The sequence below is a fragment of the Puma concolor genome, chromosome D3 (genome assembly GCF_028749965.1).
Source record: "Puma concolor isolate L17-30 chromosome D3, mPumCon1.1.hap2, whole genome shotgun sequence".
NCBI lineage: Eukaryota > Metazoa > Chordata > Mammalia > Carnivora > Felidae > Puma > Puma concolor.
Genome location: NC_141678.1, coordinates 7,035,671 through 7,055,211, shown reverse-complemented (window position 1 = coordinate 7,055,211; position 19,541 = coordinate 7,035,671). Strand labels below are relative to the sequence as shown.

The window sequence follows — 19,541 nt, the reverse complement described above, 5'->3', positions numbered from 1 at the left end:
GAGAGAATCTTAAGCAGGCTCCGTGCTGTCAGCGCACAGAAATCAAGAGTCAGAGACTCAGGGTCACCTGGGTGGCTCAGTCGGTGAAGCATCCAACTTCAGCTCAGGTCATGATCTCATGGTTCGTGGGTTGGAGCCCCGCATTGGGCCCTGTGCTGACGGCTCAGAGCCTGGAGCATGCTTCGGATTCTGTGTCTCCCTCTCTCTCTGACCTTCCCCCAAGCATGAGCTCTATCTCTCTCTTTCTCTCTCTCTCTCTCTCTCTCTCTAAAAAATAAACTTAGAAAAAAAAAAGAGTCAGATACTCAACCAACTGAGCCACCCAGGCGACCCAGTTATAAATTATTTTAATGCTTTACATCTTTGCAGTTATTTAGGGCTTTCATCAAAACGTAGGTTTTTTTTTTTTTTTTTTTTTTTTTAACAAGATTATGCTCTGCAAGTGCATAAAATCTATTGTGTGTGTCAGAGCGGGAAAAAATGTTGGGAAACATTAGGCTAGAACAAGTCTTAATAAACCCTGTAAGGGCTGCCCTAGCCCCAAACCTACGAGTTCATCAGAACTAATTTGAAAGTGACACTCCAATTCGAACTGGCCCAAGCAGAAATGGGAATTTGTTAGCTTTTACAACTGGCAGGTCCAGGTTTAGAGCTGACCTCAAATGTGACCGGAATCAGGGGCCAAACATTTTCCATCGCTCAGCTCTGCTCTCCTTCCTATGGACGTCAATTCTCAGGCCACATAGTGGCAAGATGGCTGCCAGTAACTCTATTGTGCATCTTCTGAGACTCAGGTCCAGTGGGAAGGAGAGAGATTCTTTCCTAGAAGCTTCCTCAAAAAGGTGCTGGAATTCACTCCAATCAGTCCACCTTTGAATTATTTAATCATCGTTTCTAATAGGATACCACGTGCTGATTGCCTTAGACCTGGGTCACATGCTCCATCTCTGGATGGGGGGTTGTGAAGGTCTAATTGGACCACATGGGTATAGTATGCAGGAGAGACAAACCCTTCCAAACTAAGGTGGGTCTATTACAGAGAGTGGATGCTAGAAAGACAATCAACAAATATCCACTCCACCCGAGGTGGAAAATGCCCAGAAGGAACCAAGTGGTAGTAAATGTCTGGCTAAGGGCCAAGCTAGCCCCAAGAAGGGAAAAATAGAACCCATGACTTCTTGAGAAAATTGGTGATCTCCTAAAAAGGTGTCACATATGGTAAGAAATCCCTCCTTCTTCAAGAAGCCCAGGGCAAACTCTTTCCTTTTCTTTGCTAGAGGAGTTCTCAGAAAGTTGAGTGTCAGAATGCCCCTCCGTCCATGGTTCCTCTGAATGACTGGTCTTGCAACAATATTATTTCCCCATCACCTTCAGTCAGGGCTCAGCTTTGTTCTTTTTTTCAGTCATGCTTTGCTTGACCACAGGTTTCCCTGTTGTGCTAAAGGAAGTATCTGGTCTTTCTTTCTTTCTTTCTTTCTTTCTTTCTTTCTTTCTTTCTTTCTCTCTCTCTCTTTCTTTCTTTCTTTCTTTCTCTCTTTCTCTCTCTTTCTTTCTTTCTTTCTTTCTTTCTTTCTTTCTTTCTTTCTTTCTTTCTTTCTTTCTTCATTCCTTCCCTTCTTTCCCTTCTTTATTTTCTGGGTTTCTGATAGTATAATTTAGGAATGCATTCTGCAATATAATAGAAAACCCTACTGCTTTGGTTTAAACAGATGGGGGGGTGGGGAGCAGGGAGTTTTCACAATAGAAAGCCCCAGAAGGGAGGCAGTCAAGGACTGATACCATGACTCAACAATGCTATCCGGAACATAGGCTTTTTATCTATTTCCAGTCCCAAATTCTTTTTTTTTTTTTTAATTTTTTTTTTCAACGTTTATTTATTTTTGGGACAGAGAGAGACAGAGCATGAACGGGCGAGGGGCAGAGAGAGAGGGAGACACAGAACCGGAAACAGGCTCCAGGCTCTGAGCCATCAGCCCAGAGCCCGACGCGGGGCTCGAACTCACAGACCGCGAGATCGTGACCTGGCTGAAGTCGGACGCTTAACCGACTGCGCCACCCAGGCGCCCCCAGTCCCAAATTCTTGATACAGTACCTTCGTTCTCAAGCTAGACCCTCATGGATGGCTCATGTTTCATGTTCTCATGGTCTGAATGAAGAGAGGAAGGTCAAGGCTTTGTTTTCTTTCTTTAAACATGAGGTCTTGCTTTTTTACTTGAGAAGCATTAAATGATGAATTTCTAAAAGAATAAAAGCATGACTCTCATTTAATCATAAAATAAACATGTGCCAAATATTTTATTTCACTTGTTAACTAATAAGGAAATCAGTATAAGATGTTAAAACCAATTCAAAGGAGAATTCTTGAAAATATTCCCACGTCAGCAATCAGGAATGAAGCAGTGACTTTACAAATAGATGGAAAACTAGCCAACAGAGAAATAATCCCCTGCAGCTCCGCCAGACACGACTCATTTGCATTTCTATGGACAAGAGCCAACTGTATTTCTATCAGTTTTCTACAACTTACAAAATTGTAAAATAGCTCAAAGATTGTGAAAGATGGTGATGACACCAAAGAGAATGCGATATTTCGGTCCATTTAGAAATCTTTCACAGAGTTTCCTGACAGAAGGGATGCCCCCCCTTACCAGCTGCTGTATCTCATTGACCGGAGCTGTGTCAGTGATAGATGGCCTCTTGGTTTTGGCTGAGGTCATGATAACAGGGTTTGAGGGATTGAGCCCAGTGTTGGGCTCTGTGCTGGCAGTGCAGAGTCTCCTTGGGATTTCTCTCTCTCTCTCTGCCCCTACCCCCCGCTCTAAACAAACAAACAAACAAACAAACAAACAAACATTAACAAAAAAAGATTGCTGGGGCGCCTGGGTGGCTCAGTGGGTTAAACGTCCAAGTTCACTTCAGGTCGCGAACTCACAGTTTGCGAGTTCGAGCCCCTCGTTGGGCTCTGTGCTGACAGCTCAGAGCCTGAAGCCTGCTTCGGATTGTCTCTTTCTCTCTCTGCCCCTCCCCCACTTGTGCGAGCTCTCAATCTCTCTCTCTCTCTCTCTCTCTCTCTCTCAAAAATAAATGTAAAACATTTTTTAAAAAGATTGTCTTTTCCTGTAATTTACTAAGACATTTGTAAACTGATGGCGACTCATGTCCTGAATGACTGTGATCTCTATCAGTTATTTGTTTTTCCCTTTCCTTTGTTCTTGGGCAGCCAGGAGTGCCTGAGGAATGTCACACATGTCCCACCTGGGGTTGGGGGTAGGTGTTAGCTTGTGCTTTGTCCTCAGTTTGCCTTTGGCTCCCTCATCAATACGAGATATTAAAATGTGAAAAAATGTGCATCTTAAGATCAATGAAAGATTGCATTAGCTGTGTGATCTTATCTTTTTTTTTTTAATTTTTTTAACGTTTACTTATTTTTGAGACAGGGAGAGACAGAGCATGAACAGGGGAGGGTCAGAGAGAGGGAGACACAGAATCTGAAGCAGGCTCCAGGCTCTGAGCTGTCAGCACAGAGCCCGACGCGGGGCTCGAACTCCCGGACCGCGAGATCGTGACCTGAGCCGAAGTCGGACGCTTAACCGACTGAGCCACCCAGGCGCCCCAGCTGTGTGATCTTAAACACATGTGAACTGAATTTATTTCCACGCTTGAGCTTTGATTTTACCATCTGGAAATTAAAGGTAATACCTACCTCACAGGGTTTTTGTAAGGATTAAGTCAGCTAACACTGTTAAGACTGCTAAATTTAACAAGAGTAGGGACTTTGTCCCTTGTTCACTGTACCCCCACTTCCTAGCACAGTACTTGGTGCATAACAGAGAGGTGGTTTGAAATGGTGGGGTTCAGAGCCCACGGCTAAGAATTCTTGTGACATCTTTGGTGCAAAAGAGTGGTTTTATTAAAGCACAGGGACAGCACCGTGGGCAGAAAGAGCTGCACTGGGGCTGTGAGGCGTGACTGATGACATACTTTGAAGTTGGGGGGTGGGGGTGGGATAAAGACAAAGGGAAGTTTCCAAAGGGACTTTCATATGCTAAAGAAGACTCCCAGGATCCTGGAGGCCATCTATTGTCAAGCTAAGGTGGTTTTAGCCTCTAGCAAAGTATTAACATTAAGACAGTAGGGAGTTCAATTGCTCGTCCTTATTATACTTGTCGATACTTATACAATTATTCTTGTCAAATATTATATTTGCCAATGGGCTGCAGGTTATAAGGAAATTTAATTTTATCTATATTTCCTTTCGCATTTGTTCTTCACATCAAGAAAATTTTGTGAAATGAATCCACCTGGACTCTGTATCCCCAAATGAGCAGGTTGTTGGCACATAGTAGAAGGTGGGTGTCAGTAAATGGAAGTTATTATGGGAATCGAATGCTATTGGGGCCTCTTATTTAGAAAATGATGTCAGAGTGGAGACCACAGCCTGGTGGAAAAGATTACGCCAGATGGCTTTGTGCACAAAGTAAATTGTAAGCAGAAAATTTAAGGGTGGTGGTGGCAAATGAAGTTGGCCGGGAAGGAGGGGAATGAGGCACAGGGCAGAACAAAATACAAAAGAGCAACCTCCACCAGCTACAAAGCACTTTTTGGTCATCGTTTTCCTAACCCTCATGACTCTACAAGCACCGTAGTATTATTACTCCCATTTCACAAACGGGATTCAGGTGGAGTACGGTTAGGGATTTTCCCAAATGAGACAACTGTATGGAAGCAAAGCAAACACGCCCCATGTGTGGTTATGTCTACCAGGTTTCCGGCTGCTTGGGAGAGAGCCTGAGAGGGGAGAGATTAATTCCAACTTGCAGCACATATAAGGATAGGTAAACACGAGGAAGGTGATGAAAATCGTTGTTAGGATGGTGAGATTATGGGCGATGAGAACGATCTAAATAATGTTGATAACTATCTTTTCAAGAATAATTCAGCCAATGTAGGGAAAGGTGTTGAAACGAAATGCCTTTTCCAGCTGCCATTTCCCCGCGGAGGAGTGACTTATCCAACAGGCTGGGGGGGGTTAGTCAGGACTCCAGGATGCACCCCAGACGGGGGATAACATTCCCCAGCTCATTAACAAGGAGTCACTGATGACTTAGGCGCACGTCCCCGCTTTCCCATCAGCGTTCGCTTCCGCTCGCGGACCGCCCACCTCCAGTTCTCTCCCGCGGGTAGCGAGCACCGCCTACTGGCTGTCAGCCGCTTGGAGGCCTGGCCCCGCCCCCGAGCAAAACGCGCATGCTCTCCAATTCCTCTCCGCCTCCGCCTCCAGGCGTCTCGCGACAGCCGCCCAGCGGCGGCCTGAATCTCGCGATAAAGGCTTATTGTCTCGCGGGACCGCGGCTGGCAGACGGGCTTTCAGGCGGCCCTGGCCGGGGAAGAGGAGTTGCATGTGTTGCTTCAGCTGGCGGTAGTGGCGGGAGCGGAGGCGGCGGGGGTTGTGCGACCGCCTGGGTAACGATCCCTCGTGCCTCTCCCTCTTCCGAGAAGCTCGTAGAGAGCGTTGGGGAAGCCGAGGTGCTGCCCGGCGGAAGGGGGCCGGGCCGAGCGTCTCCACACCCCCGCCCACATGGGCCCCTCTGGTGTCCCCGGGATTGCTCCTTCGCCTCACGTCTTCTCCTAACACCTGGCCGTCCTTGTCGCCTCAGTGCTCTTACATTCTGCCTCTTCCTGATTCTTCTGCCCCCATTTTCTCTCTTCAGATTCTGGTCTCCCCGCCCCCTCCCACTTCCAACCCCTTTCCCGATTCCTGTGTCCCTCCCTTGGCGTTTAGCTGCCCCCACACCCTGTATGGGGGGCACCTCCAGTCACCCGCCCCTTCTTCGTAGGCTCTTCCAGCCTCTTTTCGTCCAGCTGCTTTGTGGCCTTTATTGCTGCAGTTTGCATCCCTTCCAGAGCACCCCCAGACCTTTTGCCCCGTCACTACGGATCCTTCTCCCCATCCTGTTATCCCACTGTTTCCTCTTTCACTCGTGTCCCTTTCCCCCATCCTTCACGGTTCTCTAGCTTCGGTCACTTGCTTCCCTGTAGACCTGTGGAGCTGGTAATGGTGCACCCAGAATTGCTCATATTTTATGAATCCTAATGGAGCTTGTATCCTTCATTTGGGAACAGAACTGAAACAGATGTAGGGTTGAGGTATTTCTCGTGGGAGGAGGAGGTGAGACTACGTTTGAACACTGCTTCTCTGGGGTCTTGGTCCAAAAGAGTGAAAATGTGTTATTTTCCTTGCTTACAGGTTTGTGAGATGGCTGCTGATATTTCTGAATCCGGTGGGCACGATTGCAAAGGAGAGCCGAGGGGCAATACCAAGTTAGATGCAGACTACCCACTTCGAGTCCTCTACTGTGGAGGCAAGTGTTACAAAGCAGAAAGTGGCTTTTACTCTTGATTTTTATGCATTGTCATAGTAGTTTCTCATTGGATTCTAGTAATCCTTTTCTCATCTTTGCTATTTGGTAAATCCTTACCTGGGGGTGGGGAGGGTGGGTAGTGGTGAAGAGGGGGCATGGTTTAATAGATTTTCCCAACCTGTGCGACTTGTGTCTTGCTACTTGGCCTGGAGAAGCTTACGGTCCAGTAGGACTAGAGAAGTGCAAATAAATTATTTCAGCCTAATGTTACTTGCTCATCTGGCTATGAAAGGAGGACGTCTTGGAAGACATGGAGTCTTAAGAGATGACAAGGACTGGATGAGGACTCGGGGAAGGGCGTCCCAGATGAAGTGAACAGCTGTGCAAGAAAAGGCTTGATGCATGTCTCTGGAGAAATGAGCAGCTTTGTATTAGCACAGGGTATAGTATAGGGCGGGTGTCAGTAGGGAATGGAAGATGATGAGGTTGGGGTGATGGGTAGTAGGACAGTCTAAGGAAAGTGTTCTTGGTTTGCCTAATAATCTACATGTTAGCTCAAACCAGGATTCTCCGAGTGCTTTTCCTCATTTTCAATATAGAACATCCATGAGTTCGAAATGCCCTAATTTTATTAGCATTTTGGAAGGTTTCAGAAAAACTTGAAGGTACAAGATAGCAAAAGGGCAGGTAAATATTAATTTTTTCAGGAAATATATTTTTTTAATGTCTGTTTTTGAGAGGGAGAGAGCGTATGTGTGCATGAGTGGGGGAGGGACAGAGAGAGAGAGAGAGAGAGAGTGCGCGCGAGACAGAGGATCCCAAGCAGGCTCTGTGCTGACAGTGCAGAGCCAGATGTGGGGCTCGAACTCACGAACCCGTGAGATCATGACCTGAGATGAAATCGGACACTTACTGAGCCACCCAGGCGCCCCAGGAAATGTTTTTGGCCATTTACTGTGTGCCTAGCAATGTTTTAGGTGCTGGGGACTGACTAGTGAATAAGTAGTGAAAAGGTCCATGGTTTTGGAGTATAATAGAGTGATGTCACTCTAAAAGAGGTGATGTCACTGAGTTAAAATTTCCTCAATTTGTCATTTAGTGTCAATGACATTTGACAATGACATTTAGTGTCAATAAATTGATAGAATTATTATTATTACTTTGATAGTAAAAATTATTGTAGAATACCTTAGTAAGAATATAGGAATTCAGTAAGTGTAAGGAAGTCAGTAAGTGTAAGTTCTCCTGAACTTTTTGTAGGGTTGATTGAGTTTTGTTATGATACTGATCCTATTTGGTGATAACTGTTTGCCTTTGGAGTCACAGACCAAAGTTTGCATCCTGACTCCAGCATTACCAGCTATGTGACCTTGGGCAAGTTACCTAATTCAGTAAAGGATTGGAGGTCTGTTTCTTAAGGTCTGTACAATGAAAATGATGATTATATCCTAAGTCAAGTGATTTGTATAAAGGTCCTGGTATAGCAACTAACATGAGAATGTAGTACAATAAATGTTATTATTAGAGGAGTGTACTAGTTTAGTATGTTTTATTTATCTCGGTCAGATGTAGTTAAGAGCTGTTGTTCTTTGTACTATTTCATCTAAGGCTCCATATTTTATAAGCTTCACCATTATTTTATGTTCCACCAGAAAGAAAAAAAAGCTGTCAGACTGACCTGTCATAATTATAAGTTGCATCCCTATAAAAATGAAAAAAAATTTAGAACTGATGAAATACAGTATATGAACACCATCCTGTTAAATTGTTTATGTCACTGCTAAGGTGACTTTTGAACAATTCCATTAAATATGCAAGCACCCAAGTAATAATTTGTGTTGACCAGAAGTTCCTGATGTTTTTAAGAGAGGTTTATTTTCATTTTCCTCCTTAGTTTGTATTGATATTCCTGGCACTAGGCTGGGGACAGGGTTACTTCTTCAATGAGTTTATGGTCCGCTTGTAGGAGAAGCACTTAAGAAATACTAAATTCTAAATTAGAGGATACTGATAATAACTGTGAGTTAGGAGTTCAGGAAAAGGCGGGATCTTTGTTCAGAGGGAAATAGGGAACTTTCCAAGGAAATGGGAGGCCTTAGAGAATGGGTAGAATTCTAAGGAAAAGCGAAGGAATTCATAAGAACAATATGGTGGTAAGATTTAATATGATTTCCTCAGGGGAGAGGAAAAGAGAGGGCTAATTGGAGAGGTGCTTGGGTGGCTTTGTCTGTTAAGCGCCTGACTCTTGATTTCAGCTCAGGTCATGACCTCATGGTTCTGTGGGATTGTTCTTGAGATCAAGCCCTGTGTTGGGCTCTGTGATGACCATGCAGAGCCTGCTTGGGATTCTTTTTCTCCCTCTCTCTCTGTGCCTCTCCCCCACGCATGCAGGCATGTTCTCTCTCTCTCTCAAAATAAATAAACATGATAAAAAGTTAAAAAAAAAAAAGAAAAGAAAGGGCTGATTGGAGTAGAGTGCTGGTTGGTGTAGAGTGAGGAACAAGGCTAGGTAGGATGAGGTCATTTCTCGGGAGACCTTGTGTCTTCAGGGTTGTGACTTCAGTATCTGAAGTCCATCAGAGTTTGAATCCCAGCTCAGCCATTTACTCACTTGGTCAGTTCCCTTATCCGTTAAAAAGCCTACTTCAGAGGGCTGTTGAGAAGAATGAATAATACTCCACAAGGCTCCACTTCCTAATACCATCACGTTGGATTTCAACATACTGATTCTGAGGGGACACAAACATTCAGACCATACAGAAGGTCTCATGGATGATGATGCTTTGTTCTTCGTGTTTTTCCAGTATTAGTGATGTGAAGTTTGATGGTAACTGCTAGCGCTTTGTGTTGAAAAGCTAGTTTGCAAAAAGAGATATTGACTTTATTATTATTTTTTTGATGTTTACTTATTTTTGAGAGAGAGAGAGAGCCAGAGCATGAGTCGGGGAGGGGCTGAGAGAGAGATGGAGACACAGAATCCAAAACAGGCTCTAGGCTCTGAGCTGTCAGCACAGAGCCCGACACGGGGCCTGAACCCACAAGCTGTAAGATCGTGACCTGAGCCGAAGTCAGACGTTTAACCGACTGAGCCACCCAGGCGCCCCAAAATTGACTTTGAAAGCAAGTAACAGTGAACCCGGAAGACTTGTCCAAATTTTTACATTGTATTAGAATTTTGTTGAACTGAATAGTCTTTGAAATGGCGTACAAAGTTATATAGCTTTCATATTTGCTGTAATGGCATTTAACCTATAATTATATCCTGAACTGTGGCTGGATGTCTGTACCTACTGGTATTTGAACTTTCAGATCTCTAGCTAACCAGGGAGTGCTTTGGTGGAAGGAACTCTACACTTGAAATAAAGAGGTGCTAGATTGCTAGTTTTCTTCTGCCACATACCACCTTTGTCATTGGCTGAGCTCTTTAACCTGTTTTGAGAGCTTCATCTATAAAATAGTGAGGTGAGGAGAAGGCATACCTCTGTCACGAGTCTGGCACACAGCTGCACTACCTGTGTGTGTCATGTAATCCGATTCAGTGCTTAAGAGTGTGAGCTTCAGAAACAGACCAGGGTTCAAATCCTGTTTTACTAACCAGATGCAGTGGGTTACTTACTTGAAGTCTCCTCTTTCTCTTCGGTAATACAGGTGTGATTACTCCAGGGTTGTGATGATGACACATAATAATGGACATAAAGATAATTGCTGTTGTGAGTAATGGCGCACCACCCCTCTTCTCCCTCACCGATCTCAAGATCTTGGACACACTGAAGTACTCCATTCATCACCTTAGAAATAAAAACAAAATAAGCAATTGACCCAGTAACAGAATTATATTTAAAATTAGGAAACCTTTTGAGTTCTTCGAGTGCGTTAGCCTGTACAACAATGATGAGCTTGAACCAGCATTCCCTGTAGCTTTACAGTTGCATAATCTTGTGTAGCATAATATGAAAAAGAAAAAGAAATACTAACTGCGAAGAGGTGGTAGCAAAAGTGCTATTGAAGTCTATAAATGTGTTAGTATGAATGAAAACTAGTGGCTATTGTGGTAAAGCTATCAAAAGAAATAACAATTGTCAGGGGTGCCTGGGTGGTTCCGTTGGTTGACTCTTGATTTTGACTCAGGTTGTGATCCCAGGATCATGGGATCAAGCCCAGTGTGGCTTTGTGCTGTGAGTAAAGCCTGTTTAAGATTCTCTGTCAAAAAATTAAAAAAAAAATAAATAAATAAATAACCAGTTTCATTCAAGCTTTACTTGTTCTCAGCTTAGCTTCAGACCCATTGAAGTGTTTCTGGAAAACCTTAAGATATACAGGATAGTATAGTTTGATGCTCCATCAGCTGAGGGATAGAATCTTGTTTAGATAAAAAATAAAATTTGGTGCACCTGGGTAGCTCAGTTGGTTAAGCGTTCAACTCTTGATTTCAGCTCAGGTCATGATCTCACAGTTAGTGACTTTGAGCCCCGCCTTGGGCTCTGTGCTGACAGTCCTGAGCCTGCTTGGAATTCTGTCTCCCTCTCTCTCTGCCCCTCCCCTGCTCATGCCTGCGGGAGTGCTCTCTTTCTTTCAAATTAAAAAAAAAAAAAAAAATCAAGATAATACTTTTATTAATTATGTGCCTTTTACCTCAAAAAAAAAAAAAAAGCATGGGTGGTATTCGAAAAGTGGTTCAGAATTATAGGAAAAAGTAGAAATGAACCATTTTGTCAAATTTAAAATAAAAGTTACGATGCGCCCTGTGTGTTTATATATATTTAAATTTTCTAATCTTTCTTTTCTCTGCATTTCCCCAGTCTGCTCATTACCAACAGAGGTAAGTTCTTTTAAAATTCTTTTGTTTCTTTAACTTCTGCATTTGAGGTTATTGACTTTAGAGCTAGCCTGAGAGCTTTTTTTAATTTTTCATTTTCTATCATTTAATTGTAGAGTTTCAGCTTTTTCTACAAAAAAAGAACTGAATGATTTTATGGTCTTACAAATTGTTTTCTTTAGACTTTGAATCATATGTGTACATCCCTTGCACTTGACTAGACAGTTTGGACTTTTGCATGGAACTCATGAATCATTAGCTAATAAAGCAAGGGTAGCCTTAAAGCCAGAATCTAATGTCTAAGCAGAGGAGAGCATAAATTAAATTATGTGTAAGATTTTCTGTTAGTAAGTTTCTGAGTCAGGCTCTGTGGGCAAGTCACAGAAATAGTGAGACACCTGTGTGCCCAAAGCAAAAATAAGCATGCTTGTTTTTGTCTGTTTGCTCCTTTTTCTAATGGCCCTTCTGTTTGATGGAGAGAAAATAAAGTACCGCAGTGAGGAGGTGCCTAATCCTTTTTAAATTCTAATTTCTCATGGGGCATTTCCTGGTGGAACACCGAATTCCTGTGGATAAGATGTCAGGTGGGAGTAGTTAGTTTCATCCTTCTTAATATAGCAACTTTAGGAAATGACTTTTAATTAAAATGTACTGGTTGACTGAAAATGTTCTGTTGTGACTCAGTTTGTTCTCCTCCCCTCCCTGCCTCCCTCAGTACTGTGAATATATGCCTGATGTCGCTAAATGTCGACAGTGGTTAGAGAAGAATTTTCCAAATGAGTTTGCAAAACTTACTGTAGGTATGAGCATTTTTTTCTTTCATCAAAACTTCTGTACCTGAAACAAATGCACATAAGGCATTATTATAAAGATATGAACGAGCTCCTTTAGTAGGAGATTACAAAATTGTATTTATAGCTATTGGCTTTAAAACCACTTTACATTCTTGGGTTAAAATTTCTTACATAGAATCACACACTGTTTCATGTGTCTTATCTCTCACAGATAGCTTAGAACAACTTTCTTATAACAAGAGTAATAGTTTAGGGGCATATGTATTTTCACTCCTTCATTTAACAAATTATTTCTTGTGAGCATACTATATACTACACATTGTCTAGATGCTGAGGATAAAGCAGTAAACAAAAGCTTTACTCTTTGGAAATGATATTCTAGAAGGGTAAAACAAGACAAAATAAGTATGTTAAATAGTGATAAGTAGGGAATGGGGAGATAAGAATTGTTGGGAAGGGAATCTGAAATTTTAGGTGGGGGCAGAGAAGATTTTGCTGAAAAGACGGCATTTGAACAAAGACCTAAAGGAAGGGAGGGAGTGAGTCATTTGGATATCCGGGAGAACATTCCAGGTGCAGTGCAAGTGCAGAGTCCCTAAGGCAAGAGCTTACCTGTCATATTCAGGAAACATCAAGGAGCTTGTGTCTTGTCTGGAGCTTATGGAAGGAGGGGAAGGAGGGTCAGAGATGAAGTCAGAGAAGTAATGGAGGACCACACCTTCGACACCAAGTCTTGGCTTTCATTCAGAATCAGATGAGCTATTGGAGAGATCTGAACGGAAGAGCAGTAAGGTCTAACTTTTGTTCAGCGTCATCTCTTAGGCTGCTGTGCTAAAGAATAGACTGAAGAGGGCACAGGCAGGTAAGAGGCCGTGGCAATGATCAGGTCGGGAGACCATGACGACCTGACCAGAATGGTAGTGGTGGAGGTGGTGAAAAGTGGTCAGATTCTCAATATGTTTTGGAGGTAGAGCTGACAGGGTTTTTTGATGTGTTACATGTGGGATGTGAGAAAAGGAGGCATTCAGGGTTTTGGCAACTAGAAAAATGGGAGTTGCTGTTGCCAGAGGAAAGGAAGCCTGCAGAGGAACAGATTTCTTCATTTTGTTCAAATGTTGGCTTCTGTTACAAGATTGCTGGAAATGAAGGCAGTGGCAGGAAGAAGGGAAAGCCTGGGCTGGGAACAGGCCTATCAGATGTACTGACGTTATTCCATTGTTTGCTGTTTTGATTTTCCGATTGTTTCCAAGACGCACGATCCCTAAGGCCCTTTTGGATAGTAGCTACATAGTCATTGTCCGTGGTTGGAGAAGAACCCTAAAGTTGGTTGTTACAGTCAGTCTGCATGGTCATGGTCAGCCCTGGACATGAGCTGTGTAGGTCATGATATGACCTGAGGAGGGAGTCGTCTTACTCAGGATCAGACTTCCTGTTACCTAGATAGTATGTTTAGATGCTAAACACTCCTGCAGGGTCTGAGTGTTTTATGCTGCTTTCATGTGGCTAAAAGGATCCTAATCCTCTCACGTCCAAGACTTTATTTTGTCTTCTATCACCATACACTTTACCATAATGACCAGAATTAGACTCGATAAGAAGTTAGCAGTATAATCATTTGCTTTATAAATGACATGCTCGGTTGTTGGCAAGATGCCTTAATTGTATAAGAAGTTGCTCAGAATTGATGTTTTAAGGTTATTCTAAAGTGATTGTTAATCCTTTTGGATTTAATTGTTAAATCTAGAAAATTCGCCCAAACAAGAATCTGGAATTAGTGAGGGTCAAGGCACAGCAGGGGAAGAAGAAGAGAAGAAAAAGCAGAAGAGAGGTAAGGCCTAAATCTGTGGCGTGATTTATATAAACACACCTTTCCTCTACCAGAGGAAATACGAAATGAAGACAGTCCCAAAGGCAGCAATACCTACCTGCTATTTTAGTTCCATATGTATACCCTACAGAATGAGACAGAATCATATTCTCAAGATTACTGGATGTCATATGATTTGGGCTTTATCGGTAAATTGGACCTACGAAAACATGCTTTATTTGCTGCGTACATATGTAAAAAGCAATCAACCACCTTGTTTATGACTTGAAAACTTTGTTACCTTTGTATTCTATTTAGTTGGAGTGAGGATGTTTATAAAAGATTTTATTCTCTCATGTCAGCTCAGTTGAATTAAAAAAAATTTTTTTTAATGTTTATTTATCTTGAGAAAGAGAGACAGTGTGTGAGTGGGGGAGGGGCAGAGAGGGAGACACAGAATCTGAAGCAGGGTCCAGGCTCCTAACTGTCAGCACAGAGCCCTACACAGGGCTTGAACTCACAAACTGTGAGATCATGACCTGAGCCGAAGTCTGACGCTTAACTGACTGAACCACGTAGGCGCCCCTGAATTTTTTTTAAAACAACTGTTGCATATACTTATTTCTCCTCCTTGTAAAATGAATTCCTGTACTCTGGATCTTGTCCCTGCCTGTTTCTTCTTCCTTAATTATTCTCCCCTGTGACTAAAATTAGCTTATTAATAAGGACTTTGCATCTTTCAAGAAAAATTCCCTCAAAAGTCCATGTCGTTACCTTATTCCTTGCCCTGCCCTTCTTAGCCAGACTTCTTTAGTAAGACTGGACTCACATCCTTGCTCTTCTGTCCCTCATTGTTCATGCCTCATTCCATCCTAAGCTGACTGTCACGCTGCTGAAATTCCTCTAACAGGGGTCATCAGTGGCTCAGTAATTGCTAACCAAAAGGAGTGTTCGAGCACACACTTCTTGAAATGCTGTATGTACTGCCTTGGTTTTTGTGATAGACTTCTTTCTTCATTCTCCCTGTCACTCCTCTTTGGTCTTCTATACAGACTTCTTATCTGTCCCTAAAGAGCTGTATTTCCCGGGATCCTGTCCTCGGCCCTCATACCTTCTCATTCTGCAGCTTTCTCCCTGAGTGATTCTTTCACATCCCTCACTGCTGACACCACTCCACACTTGAAATTCCTGTACCTCTAGTACGCTTGAAATTCCTGGCCTCTGTCTCTAGACTGGCAATGTGCATGGTCCCACAGGCATCTCAAAAGCAGTATGCCAAAAAACCTTACTAAGTCCCAAATCTATGTGTTTTGGTTAATGACAGCATACTTTATCCAGTCATCTGAGCCAGAAACCTGAGACTCCTCTTGGGTCCTCTTTACTCCTTTTAGTCATTTCTAAATTCTGTTGTGTTTCTTCTCCTTACTCTCTTTATCCTGTGCCTAGTCACCATTGCTGTTATCACTACTTTGTTAGATTTTGATTAATTTTCATCTGAACTAATGTAGGAGCCTCTAGTGGCCTCCCTGACAGCCTTACTCTTCAAACGCTCACGCTCCACACTGTAGATTGATCTCATAAAACCTAAATCTGGTAATTTGACTCCTCTATAGTTGTTCAGTGGCTTTTCTTCTGCTTCGATATAAAGTCTAGTAACAGCTTCTTGCACTAGTCCTTTAATGACCGGTAGGTGATCTTTTGCTTTTCTGGCTTTATCTGCAACACGTTCGTAAGCATCCTTCATCAGGACAATCGTAGTTCTCAAATCTAATGCCTTCTCTTATCTTTGTACTTGCTCCTTTCTTCTGGGGTTCCTTTTTTACTGTGTCTCTCCAGCCCTTCTGCTTTCATCTGGACAGTTCTTATTCTATAAGAATTTAAATGCCATTTCTTCTCAGAAACCATTTCTGTCCTCTGGAAGCATAGTAAGCCATTCCTCTGCAAAGCAATGGTAGTGCAGTATTCATGGATCCTATTATAGTATATATCAGGTTGCAGTACTTATTAAGCTTTTTTTGTCTCCCTTCACTAGACTGAGAGTCCCTGGAGTGCAGGGACTGTGTTTTCTTCTGTTCATCTTTGTGTTCTCAGCCCTTAATACAGTGCTTGGCTGGCACATATTAATTAGTTAGTATTTATTGGATGAATACTCATGCATGTATTTATTAGTTTTGTATTAGAAGAAGAAACTTTAGAAATTAATATTTGGTATCTTGAAAATTAACAAACTTAGAGACAGTATTCTGTATGTTAAACACGAAACAATTAATGCTGAGCTCTTTTTTAATAAATAAAGGTGGAAGGGGTCAAATAAAGCAAAAAAAGAAGACCGTACCACAAAAGGTTACGATAGCCAAAATTCCCAGAGCAAAGAAGAAATATGTAACAAGAGTATGTGGCCTTGCAACTTTTGGTGAGTTAAGTATGTTTAAGATGTGTGAACTATCTTCTCTCTTGCTCTCTGCCTCCTTCCCTCCCGCTCCCTGTCTTTATCTTGCTCTTTCCGTCTCTTTCTCTGTTACCATCCGACATCATGAAAATTTCACAGATCTATTTTTTGCTAAGAAGATACAAAATGAGATTTTGCATTTCTAACTATAGCTCCAAAATCAAATTTTGAAGAAATTTAAAAATCTTTTGCAGAGGGGACTAGTTTAACTTTTTCCTTCCCAGAATTCCTGCTTGGGCACATTTTATGTGGAATGAGAAGGGCTAGGTAGGATATCTTTTGAAGCCTATCAGTATTGCGCCTCTGTCCCTGCAGGCTTGGATGGCAGAGTAGCAAAATGGCTCGTGCCCTCTGGGAATGACAGTAGAGGGTGAGGGAAGGTGGATATTGGCCCAGTGTCCTGCTTCAGAGCTTCTCGTGGAGGCCTTGAATGAACAGCAAAATTGTAAACCAGAGTCCCTTCTTGCGACAGCGCAGGTTAAAAAACAATCATGAGATAGTAGGTTTGTTTCCCTGCTGTAAATTTTTGTCTTGTAAAAAGGGATAAACAAAGGAACTTTGTTGTACTTGGAAATGTACGTATAATGCTTGGAATCAATGTGTTCCTGGATTTATTTGGGTCTTACTATATGAGTTACGAAAAATGCTGTTTTTATGTACTGAAGCTTTATTTGACCTTGAAAATAATGAGTTGAGTTGTTAGGACCACTGCCTATGGTAGTTTGTAATTCTGAAAGGAATACAAAACCCATCAAGGTGATCTGTTTTATGAATTTAAGATGAAGATTAAATTTAAAAATGGAAAAATGTCTTTGATACGATTCCAATTATAGTCTTGCTATTTCTTTTTTTATAAATAACAGAAATTGATCTAAAAGAAGCACAAAGATTTTTTGCTCAAAAATTCTCCTGTGGTGCCTCAGTGACAGGAGAGGATGAAATCATCATTCAGGGAGACTTTACAGATGACATAATTGATGTCATTCAGGAAAAATGGCCAGAGGTGAGTAGGTAGAATGTGTGCATCTGTGGAAATAAGTTTTTAAAGCAAGATTCTTCCGTGTTATTTGATACCACAATTCACGAGATGTAATTATTTGTGTTTTATAGGTGGATGATGATAGCATCGAAGATCTTGGAGAAGTAAAGAAGTGATTTTGAAAATTTGTCTCTATTTAATGATTTGAACTGAGAGTTGATATGGCCAAAGGGAGAGAGGCCTTTTAAAAATATATATATTTATCCTACAGTAAAACTGTAGACTACCCTCACCCTTGGCATTTTCACTGTTCTGTATAAGGCTGCTTGTTTTTTTTATTGCCAAAGTCTAATAAACAGGGGAGACTGTCATGCTTATGCATGAAATAGAATTTAGTCAAATAAAAATTTTTGGTCATTTGGTACTGACTTTTCTCTTTCTCTTTTTAACTTTTTATTTTTGGAAAAACACTAGATTTTTTGTGCAAAGCTTTTCTGTTTCTTAAAATAATCATGATTTAATGAGTTAATTTTCTTAAAAATAGTCGTGATTTAATTAAATCATGATTTAAAGCCGCGTAATGTTTTAAAGAATTTGAATTTTGGCTTCATCACCATTAATGATTGTCTCCTTGCTTCTTTGGTGTGATAGTTTTGAGATGCTTGGGCATCAAATAGATTTGTGGTTGAATTTGCTTCATTGTTACCAACCAAGTCCACTCTGTGGTCACATTAACTTAATGTTGGTAGGAGTTGTTCAGTTCTGGAGATTATTTGGTAAAGTATACTAAAGCCTTAAAACCATCTGCAGTCTGACCCAGTAAGCCACTTAGTTGACATTATCCTAAAGATAGAATCATTCTTGCTTAGAACTGTGGGTGAGGGTGTTCATCGCAATGTTACTCATAGAAAAATTGCAACTGATATAAATGAACAATTGGGAAATGGTTAGAGAATGAAGGTGCACCATATGGTAGAATTTTCATATATTTTTAAATATTTTCCAAGAATACTTCGGAAACATGTTTGGTGATGTTAAGTAGGGGGTCAGATCCCAAATCCATTTTATACATGATCACCATTGTTTGGAGTGAAAGACCATTCAGAGATGCTGCAAGTTCTTGTTCTAGCTATAAATTCTGAGAATAAAATTCTACCCAATTAAAAAGAATATACACCCATGCTCTCTCTCTGTATATAGGTAGTCTGGGAAATAACAATTGAAATGAGTCTTTCTCAAGAGAAACAGTGACAACGAATTTTAATGAATGCACTAAATGAATTTAAACTTTGTTTTTATAAAGGTCTTAAGTCAGGTGCTACAAATTGAAAAGAAGACTCCTGGTATTTTAAATTGCTATGGACACCTTTAAGAAATTTAGAACCCATCGTTTATTGTCCTGCAAATTACAACTTTGAATGAATGAGTGGGTTTTTTTAAATAATTAAAATCTCAGAAAAAATGTGTAATAAAGATGCAAATTAAAATGAAATTCTGCATTAACTGTGAATTTTACTAAATATGAGTATCTGATGAAGCAAATTTATCCATCAAGACCATTTGGTATGTGTTGTGTATGCTGTTGGTGCTGGAAGACGTCTATGTGCCTGTATCAACCATGTGACTTCATGTAAAGATTCTCAATGTTCACAGTTCTTGGCAAATGCAGTTTTAATCCATATAAAGCCAGCAGTGGATGTTACTGCAGGATAATGGAGGATTAAAATTGTCCTTGTGTATAACATGTGTGAATCTTTTCCTTCAACCAGAAATTTAAAATGCAGCATTAGTTTACTCTCTGGTTAAAATATACTGAGTTCAAGGATTGACTTTGATTCATTCTCTTTATGTATTATGTAAATGTTTTCACTGTCTAGTATTTTTAGAAAAAAGAATACTAACCTTTAAACAGCCTTATGTTATAATTGTAAAAGACTTACCACAATTAAGCTGGCAGTTTAAATGCAAACCCAGCTTTGATATATAGTATTTTATTCATTAAAAAAAGCATAGATGCTGGCAATAAGTGATGTTTACATTGTTTTAGTTATCTCATAGAAGCCTCAGTAAATCAGCTGTTGCTTAAGATAAAATACATGGTAGCTTTCTCACTGATAGTTAAAAAGTTGATAAATTACTGTTTTAAAGATGAATTCTAGTTTTTAGATCCTGTTTCTTCTAAATTACTTAGGATATCTGTTAGGGAGACTGGAATGAGTCTGTTTAGTTCATCAGTTAGAATTAGACTGAGTATAAAATCAGATGCAGTGTAATTCTTGGAGCTTTCATAAAACGTCATTTTTTAAAAATTCTATCCTCAAAGGTCTTTTCTGT

The 19,541-nt window shown here is 41.1% G+C and overlaps 1 protein-coding gene across 3 annotated transcripts; it reads left to right on the top strand.

Moving 5' to 3' along the window:
* The first annotated feature begins 5,286 nt into the window (after positions 1 to 5,286).
* DENR (density regulated re-initiation and release factor) lies at positions 5,287 to 17,631 on the top strand. Of its 3 annotated transcripts, none has more exons than XM_025933332.2 (8): positions 5,287 to 5,419; positions 6,248 to 6,362; positions 11,162 to 11,181; positions 11,894 to 11,978; positions 13,717 to 13,800; positions 16,076 to 16,192; positions 17,092 to 17,231; positions 17,339 to 17,631. In XM_025933332.2, exons 2-8 carry the CDS (start codon positions 6,257 to 6,259, stop codon positions 17,381 to 17,383), a joined length of 597 nt encoding a protein of 198 aa, XP_025789117.1. In that variant the 5' UTR covers positions 5,287 to 5,419; positions 6,248 to 6,256; the 3' UTR covers positions 17,384 to 17,631. The 3 variants fall into 3 exon arrangements, with proteins under 3 accessions (XP_025789117.1, XP_025789116.1, XP_086537699.1); XM_025933331.2 differs by lacking the exon at positions 5,287 to 5,419 and adding an exon at positions 5,445 to 5,463; XM_086681573.1 differs by lacking the exon at positions 5,287 to 5,419 and adding an exon at positions 10,011 to 10,072.
* The last annotated feature ends 1,910 nt before the right edge of the window (positions 17,632 to 19,541 follow it).